This window comes from Anopheles ziemanni, chromosome 2, assembly GCF_943734765.1.
Source record: "Anopheles ziemanni chromosome 2, idAnoZiCoDA_A2_x.2, whole genome shotgun sequence".
Lineage (NCBI taxonomy): Eukaryota > Metazoa > Arthropoda > Insecta > Diptera > Culicidae > Anopheles > Anopheles ziemanni.
The window spans coordinates 189,331-198,064 of record NC_080705.1 but is presented as its reverse complement, the minus strand read 5'-3'; the positions used below and the strand labels follow the sequence as shown (position 1 = coordinate 198,064).

At 36.7% G+C, this 8,734-nt stretch overlaps 2 protein-coding genes across 4 annotated transcripts; one reads left to right on the top strand and one right to left on the bottom strand.

Moving 5' to 3' along the window:
* The first annotated feature begins 304 nt into the window (after positions 1–304).
* LOC131282850 (uncharacterized) lies at positions 305–1,386 on the top strand. Its single transcript, XM_058312392.1, has 2 exons — positions 305–351; positions 801–1,386. Exons 1-2 carry the CDS (start codon positions 305–307, stop codon positions 1,384–1,386), a joined length of 633 nt encoding a protein of 210 aa, XP_058168375.1.
* A 1,280-nt stretch (positions 1,387–2,666) lies between these two features.
* Positions 2,667–8,067, bottom strand: LOC131282389 (malectin-A). Of its 3 annotated transcripts, none has more exons than XM_058311840.1 (2): positions 7,934–8,067; positions 2,667–3,738 (listed from the first exon to the last, which is right to left on the bottom strand). In XM_058311840.1, the coding sequence occupies exon 2, from the start codon at positions 3,696–3,698 to the stop codon at positions 2,778–2,780; it is 921 nt and encodes a 306-aa protein (XP_058167823.1). In that variant the 5' UTR covers positions 3,699–3,738; positions 7,934–8,067; the 3' UTR covers positions 2,667–2,777. The 3 variants fall into 3 exon arrangements, with proteins under 3 accessions (XP_058167823.1, XP_058167821.1, XP_058167822.1); XM_058311838.1 differs by lacking the exon at positions 7,934–8,067 and adding an exon at positions 7,151–7,261; XM_058311839.1 differs by lacking the exon at positions 7,934–8,067 and adding an exon at positions 3,888–3,959.
* Positions 8,068–8,734: the final 667 nt, after the last annotated feature.

Below are 8,734 nucleotides of genomic sequence, written 5' to 3'. Positions count from 1 at the left end.
TCGCGTATTCGTTGGTATAAGCGGATATACATGACCGCTATTCTTGCAGTTCTTGATTATTCTTTGTGCAGATAACAGATGCCACAAAACCGGTTGTAAAGGTTCGTCGCTGATGCAGTCGCACTAATCGTTTGTTGATATTGAATATATTTAGTGAGTGGTTTTAATCAGCACAATTTCCAGCCTTCTCATTTATTTAATACTATATTAGAAACGACATCTAAGTATTTTCAAGAAATGATAAATATGTGAAAAAGTAATATCTTTGCAAAGATGATTTTCAGTATATTCTGTAAATTCCATGATGGCTTGTGGCAAGGGCCAACATAAGTTTGAAATAGATACCTACAAGTAATACAAAAAACGTGAAGAGCTCCGATCACTGTTTATTATTAGGATTTCATGGGTCTAAGATGATTTATAAGTATATCGATACTACACTGTGCTGATGCTGTAACAATCCTTTAAACTTCACAATAGCTTATTCGCCTTTTGCAAATTAAAATTTTTTACTCGCTAATTTTATTCAGATATACAAATACAAATCCTAATTAATAGATTAATATATTTCATTTTTGCAGCTAAATCATCATTTGCAGCAAACGGAAAATGATTATCCCGCCGTCATTTCAATTAATTTTGCAAAATATCGGTTTACTTCTAACAATAATTCTTACCAACTTCAGTAATAGTCCGTATGTGTCTGGTGCTGCTTTTCGTAATCTAAACCCAACAAGCTTCAGAAGAGACACAGCTGTCCAAGCCTCTTTCACGAACGAATCTCCTCTCCAGTTGGTTAGAACATATGACCAGCGCCAAAACGGAAAATACAATATTCACTTGAATATTAAAGATGTTAAAATAATTGCTGTTGGTAAAGAAAATCTGGATGGAAATTTCGGTGATGATGCAGTCTACGATTATGGAGATTACGATTACGATCCTGCACATCTTACTGTAAGTCCGTTGCCAATATTTGGCTCGGGTATATCTGCTGTGTCGATTACCAGTACAAGCAAGCCGCAAAAATCAACTAACGTGGCTCCTATTTCGAGCATGACTATAAGTCCTCCTGTAACTGATTATAGTAAAACTTCCACTGCTATTCCAATACGTACAACATCGCTCAAAGGATCAATTGGAATAAATTTAGCAGAAACAACTGCACTGACGCACAATCCCTCTGACCACTTCAAGCCACAAACACCTACCAGTTTTCCCAACATTTCCTCTACCGCGACGCCTTCGAGCAACGTAATAAAGATCAAACCTGTCACGGCTGCAATTCACCATGATTACCAGAAAATACCCGTGAAAGTTATTGTAGAACCGATCGTAAGCCCAAAGTATCGAAACAGTGGTGAACCAATAATTAATACTAACTAATTGTTTAACTTTGGGCAAAACGCCGCTATTACCACCTCTCATCAGCCTCAACAACGAAGTATGATCGCTTGTCTCGAGGGTGAATTCTACGATACGGAAGGAAAATGTCGAGCGCAGCATTCGGGGATGTAAGTTGACAAGTTGAACAAAAAATAAATTATCATAACTTTCTTTGCATTCATTGATGCTTCCCTATTTGCAGCGTTAAACTATTTTATTTACTATCAAACTCCAAGGATTGATTGGAAACAGAAATGCTACCATTGCATCCCCAAGTAGGTCGTGACGATTCGTAGGATAACATTTGTCCATGGAGAAAAGAATTCTTATTCCCCACTTTTGCTCATACAATGTTTAGTATTGTTTTTTAAATGTATCTGTAAACAAATCTCTCAAAATATAATAAATGAAATTTTTTTGTAGTGTCACACACTTGCAGCTAAAATAAATGGAAAAAGTGTTAAAAATACGACAATTTGTATTCGATTCCCTGGCCTATTCATGGAATGTATGTTAACTGTTGTACGTTCAATTTAGTTAATATAACCTTGCAGGATTAGTAAAGTGAATGATTTCTATAAAATATGACCAAAAACTGTACGCTCGGATAATTTTATCTTATTGTAAAGCTGTTCAGTTTACTAAAAGGATTGTAGGATGAAACCATCCATAATAAATAATATAAATCAAAACATTTCTAGGTTACAATAATTGCGCAGATGCTTGTTTTAATTTATTGCCTATTTTCGGTTTTCTCCGGATTTTTACAATAATTGTAAGTTACCAGCATTCAACATTTATATTTAAAGCAACCTATTGTCTGCAATTAAAATAAAAAATAAATTATCTATGTTCAACCAAGCCAGTGCATCACATTTCACAGATAATATTACATCGCATATATCTGGTACATTCACATCTCATTATTTTTACAATTAAACTAGCTAAAATACTTAAGGTGCCTTGAACCCCTTCCTTAAATTAATACCAAAGTACGCTACCATATTGAATCATTGCTAATGTGAAGTATCTCTGATTAAGTACTGCGTTTGGGTTCATTAGAGTTGACAATTAACGTGTGGATGAGTTTTTCATAGAAATATTGCACAATGCTAAAATAAATGTCATAGCAGATCGCAGAAATAAAAGAGAAGAGCTAGTATTCTTGGTTATTCTTACCAATGTTATTGAATATCCGGACAATAGTATTATACTATACCAGCAAACATAAATAAAAAAATGTACTTAAAAAAAATACCACGGAATCTAATAAAAAAAAATTGTTTGTATGGTATTTTGGTTATTACTCCACAAGCTGGGTGAAATTTGCTCAGCGGGAAATTTTAACATTTTTGTAACGCTACAAACATTATTTTGATCCAATATTACCATCACAGCTTGCATAAACAAAACAGCAACGGTATGAAGGCGCCGATTGCGATGAACACTGGAAGCATCATAGAAGATTCGTCGAGTGAATATGGATTTGGCTGCTTCGGGCCACTGGTTTTCCGCTGCTTTGAAGATGACTTAGTCGTTTCTTCAGAAGATTCGCTGAGGATGTCGTCTAACAACACTTCATTGCCCCACTCATTTAACTGTCCATTGTGATTGTTTACCGGTAAGGATCCATCAAACGATTCGCCATGGACACTCGTATGCGGTTTTGCTACATTATTATTGTTCATTGGTCCTAAACGAGGAAGACTTGCCTCATCGAAGTCTTTAATAAGAACGATTGCATTGATTTTCGGGTTATCTTTAAAGCCTTTCAAAAACTCAAGTTTCACCTTGCCTCCGCGAATTTCAGAACTATCTCCTTTGAAGTACATTCTACCACGCGACACCGAAAAATACACGTACTCATCATGAGCCGTGCCTCTACCTACTAGAGCATATATGTCGAGATCAGGTAGAACCGTATGGCGGTTCAGTAGTACGTCAAACACTTTCATATTTGGCCCATTGAAGTATACTTCACAGAACTTCAAAATAAGTACATAATCTCCATCGCCGGCCAATGGGAGTTCGTACCCGAATGTATCATGGTGGTAGCGCTCCGTTTGATAAAGAATCTCGTCATTCGGCATAACTCTATTGATAACTAATAACTGTCTGCCGTAATCTGACTCCGTGCCGACTTTCCCCATTAGTGGATCTCTAGCATAGTGAATTCCATGCGAATCAGAATGCGCTTCTCCGCCTGCATTGATCGCGTATATGATATTATGTTTAGTTTCCGTGCCATAACCAAACGATATTGAAAACAGTGCAATGCAAATCACGCCAACTGTTTGCAGCACTGTATCCATCCTATATGACGAATCTTTTGTGATCGGCAACTTCCGTAGACTATTTGCAAAACGAAAGAAAATAGAAGAATTTTAGTATTAGAAGTTTGATACAAGCTGACAATAAGTTTCCTAGCATTGAAAAATCGATACGTTGTATATGCCATGACAAATGATGGAAGAAACATATTTAAGCTCGAAGACTCGTACCTTTCTATTATTTTTGCAAAAGCGTTAACGAACGATGTTTGCACTACTTTGTGTTAGGAACAACGTATCCAGATAACGAACGATAAAACTGAAAATTCACCGGGCCGATGATTCGCCTGTAACATTACGTGGCATTACGTTGTTGGATAGTTTGGATCATGAGCTTTGCAAAACAAATAACGGGTGGTTCTTAGAAAGCCTCTGGGTATTTTATAGCCACCCAACTAATAGCTCAAATGCCAAGCAATTTCAATTAAAACTGCGATCCATATTCGGCACCTAAGGTTAGCAAATTCGAATTGAAAATCTCTCTGGATACACCACAGCATCGCCTTGCAGCACAACAAATCTTGACATTGACACTTTGTTTTGAAACGGTCCGGAAACCTACTGCTGACGCAGAGCGTACACAGCATAGTTGAATACTGCACTGAAAATTAATTAAACCTCAATTTCTTTAACCTTCAGGTCTACGACCAAAAATACCTACGTTAACATACGACCGCCTACCCGGGTAGGCCATACGTTTGGTATGGGGGTTTGCATTTTGCTGTGCTTCAAAACTAATATCTTTTGTTCTAGATGCCGTAGTGAGTTGAAATTTTCAGTAATGATACTTAAGAATGTTTTCTAACACATCCCATTCAAATAATAATATTAAAAATTCGATAAGTAAGTAATTTTTTCATTCAAATATATTTTATCCCATAGATCTACAATCGCCAACTCTGTAAACCATACATTTTCAATAAGTTATTGTGTTTGTTTATACTTCTTAAGTTTCTGGTGAAGTAACTTCTTGGTGCCTTCAACATTTTTGCTTATAAATTGAAATTTCAACGATGTAGAAATATTTTTCTATTAAATTTTACGTTTTGGAAATGTTCATGTTCCTCAGTAAATTCAGTGGCATATCTGGAGGAAATTCTTCATTATACATTGTTACATCTGATATTTAAGCCTTAACATTTTAAAACTTAGCTCATATACATAAATTCGATCGTTTTGTTTCAAACGATAACAGTTTCTTTTGTATTTAATTCAACCCGTTGCATCATGATTTTCTTGCAATTAATAAATTATTATTTTGTGTACCAAATTATGAAAGTTCACCTAGAATGCTTTCGTTGCCGCTGTGTGGTCCAAAATGTAGCATAATTTGCATATTTGTACATCGTCTTCGAGTTTATCTTATTACTAATTGTTCGAGGAGTTCGAGGAGTAAAACAGTTTTTCATAGTGTGTCTTAGATAAATTTGGATTGTTTTCAATATAAATATAAAAAGAAAAAACCCGAGGGGCACCTCCTTTCACCTACTGGTGGTTTGTCTTGGTACAGAAAAATATAAACTCTCGTACAAAACGTATGACTTACCCGGGTAGGCGGTTGTAGATTTAAGGGGTATAAATTGAAAAATGGTGTAAAAAATACTTAGAATAAAAATAAAAAGTCGGTTTTCGGCAGAATGATAGAGAACATGTTGCTTGAGGCATTCCAGGAATTTCGAGTCGATATAACTGTTCAATTCGAAGTAATTGCAAAATAAAAGCGCAAAACTTACCCAGGTAGGCGGTTGTAGATCTGAAGGTTAACCAGGTAACAACCCTGAAGTATGAAAAAAAAAATAAACTTAATGGTAACTACATCTGATCACAATGTTTCACATGAAAGGGATAGGCGTAAGAACAAAAATAATCGATATTGGTAGGATTAGCTTAGCTTTTTGAAGAAAAGGATACATGCTAAGTACTACCAACAATGTTTTGCACCATTTTGAACGTCCATGACCACGTTCATGATGTACACGTTTGTTGAAACCCTCTGTAGAACTCAAATGAAAGCGCGAGGCTCCATGAAAAATGAAAATTTAATTTGCATATCAAATCAGGTCGAATAACTAATAAGGTATTGTATCCAATGTATTCAACAGTAGGACCTCATCAGTTGAAAATGTTCGGTAGGCTGATAACTATGTGGTTTTATTTGATTATTATAAGTGTTACCATTAATCAAACATCGGCAGCACAATCGAGTAGCCGAGAGTTGAATATTGGGTTTAATTTGAACAATTCAAGATATGCCGATTATAAGCTCTTCGAAACCGACAATAAACATGACTACATTCGTTGGTTAATACTGGATTTGATTGCAAAAATGCACCCTAGTCACTGTTATGCGCTAGTGTTTGATGCAGTTTATGAAGCGGTCTTCAGTTCGGAACTATTCCAAACGGTTAATCAGGCAGCACGATTCGTAGCAAAAATTGCGCAAGATGAAGATACGCTCAACCCGCGATCTGCGCTAAACTGCGTGTTGGAGGAAGTACGTAGAGCAGGCTGTGGTGGATACATAATCTTGTTAGCCAATGGTATTCAAATGGAGCGATTACTGCGATTTGGAGATAAAACACGCATCATAGATACTCGAGCTCAATTTGTAATTCTCCATGACTATCGTCTGTTTGTTCCGGAATTGCATTACCTTTGGAAACGGATTGTTAATGTCATATTTGCACGAAGATTAAGACAAAAAGTATCAATTGTGAACTATACTGACCAATCTACAGATATGCTCAGCTTACCAGTCTACGAACTTAGCACCGTTCCATTTCCTATACCGATCAAAGGAATTTTTTTTGCAAAAGTGATAAACTTCTGGCAGTCTGGAAAATTTCGAATTTTAAACAGTATTTTGTTTGGCGATAAAACGGCAGATCTTCGCGGACAGATGATGCAAGTGGTTGTAATGGAGCACACACCGGCTGTCCTCAAATCTATTCCAGCAAATGAAATCGACAATAATCGTCTTAATGATCGCCCAATCATTCAAACATTTACAAAACTCTACCATGGAGTAGAAGTTGAGCTACTGAAGGCAATCTCTAAATCGATGCATTTCCAGATGAACTTTTACGAGACTGCTGATGCCAGTCTGGAACGATGGGGCACGATGAGCTTGAATGGAACGATTACGGGCCTGCTTCGAGAGATGCATGAAGGACGAGCCGATTTTGCGCTTGCTGATCTACATCATACCAACCATCATCTCGGTTTTATGGACTTAACGATTCCTTATAACACGGAGTGCCTAACATTCCTTACACCAGAAGCCCTCAGCGACAACTCCTGGAAAACACTCATAATGCCATTTAACGGAGAAATGTGGGCTGGAGTTTTGCTTTCTCTTTTTTCTGTCGGATTCGTATTCTACGCATTCTCCAGTACCATGAGTTATGTTCACCGTCACGAAAAGAGTTACCAACCAGAATATGATATGATAAAGCGTAGCCATCGTCGCCGCAGGAAACCAAAGGAGATTTTTGGTATATTGACGCGTAAAGCTGGTCTCGCACCGTGTAAAACATTTTTCAACAGGAAACTGTTCAACTCGTCTTTGCGATTTACACAAAAGAATCGAAAAAAAAATACACAATCGACAGTTGCATCAAATTTCTACAACTCAAAAATGAAACTGCATAAAATACGTATGATACAGTTTAAGCGCAAACCGGAACCCTGGCATGATCCTTTGCCTCCGAAAGATATATTTGACTCTTTTGCTGGGTGCATTATCTACACGTATAGTATGCTCTTATTAGTTTCATTACCTCGATTACCAACTGGATGGTCATTGCGCGTCTTAACTGGCTGGTATTGGGTATATTGTGTACTAGTAGTTGTTGCCTACCGCGCTTCGTTTACCGCCATTTTAGCTAATCCAATTCCTCGATTGACGATCGACACGCTGCAGGATTTAGCTAAAAGTCCCATCAGGTGTGGTGCTTGGGGAGAGCAAAATCTTCTATTCTTTCAAATGGCAGATGATCCCCACTCGCAAATTATTGGCACAAAACTGGAACATGCTCCCAACCCACAAAAAGCCGTAGATCAAGTAGTTCAAGGCATGTATGCATTCTATGAAAATATATACCTTCTACGCCAACTTCGCTCAACACAAAAGTCCGAAAAGGCCCGACAAACTCTGCACATTATGAAAGAGTGCGTCGTCAACATGCCGATATCGATTGGTTTAGAAAAAAACTCACCAATCAAATCACAGGTCGACCGCTACGTTCGAGCATTAGTAGAAGGAGGGTTAACTGGTAAATGGCTTTCAAATGCTATTGAACAGTTCCAATCGAACGTCGAGCTACCACCACAAGAAGCCACGATTGATCTTACCAAAATGTATGCCGGGATTATAGCACTTGGTCTTGGATATGTTGTCAGCATGATTGCTTTCATGGCAGAGAAGTGTTACTGGGCGTATTTTGTCGAATCCAACCCATCGTTCGACAAGTATCTGCTTGGAACAAAATTTCGTAAACAACGCTAAAATGTCCAGAGAGCTAAAATGCTTATTTCAATACCTTCAATAAAATAAGTGTTTTGTTTTAATTTAAATTCCAAACGTGTTCACTTTGAGTTGTCTAAATTTTTTCACTATAATCTAAAGTCTAGATGATTGTACTCTACGAATTTGAATATTGTACCACTACATTTATGCTGTATTTCTGCGTATACTCAATATTATCTTTTTGGGACTCTCTGATATGAGTTAGAAACAATTTAATAACTGAGTAGTGTTGCAATTATACTTACATTTTTACATCTTAAAACAAACAAACATTATTTTAGATTGTTCAGCTCTTATGCTGCATACATGTACTTTGATAAAATATGATTATGATAAAACAGCATTATAAGGCTCTTTTGTATGCCATTCAATATCAGATATTTATTTTACTTTTTTATGTTTTGGATTCTTGCTCACTTTTAATTAAGCCCACGTCAATGGATTGTATTCTTATCAAAATGATACAAACGTGTATGATAAAAATAAAATC

What these genes read in the sequence shown, in the direction of transcription:
- LOC131282389 (XM_058311838.1), bottom strand. Translation starts at nt 7,179, where the DNA reads ATGGCTACGCTTTATCATATCATATTCTG. An exon ending in CTTTATCATATCATATTCTG is followed by an intron (nt 3,739 to 7,150) that starts GTTGGTAACTCT and finishes TTTTGCAAATAG; the next exon opens with TCTACGGAAGTTGCCGATCA.
- LOC131282850 (XM_058312392.1), top strand. Translation starts at nt 305, where the DNA reads ATGGCTTGTGGCAAGGGCCAACATAAGTTTGAAATAGATACCTACAA. An exon ending in TTTGAAATAGATACCTACAA is followed by an intron (nt 352 to 800) that starts GTAATACAAAAA and finishes CCAGTTGGTTAG; the next exon opens with AACATATGACCAGCGCCAAA.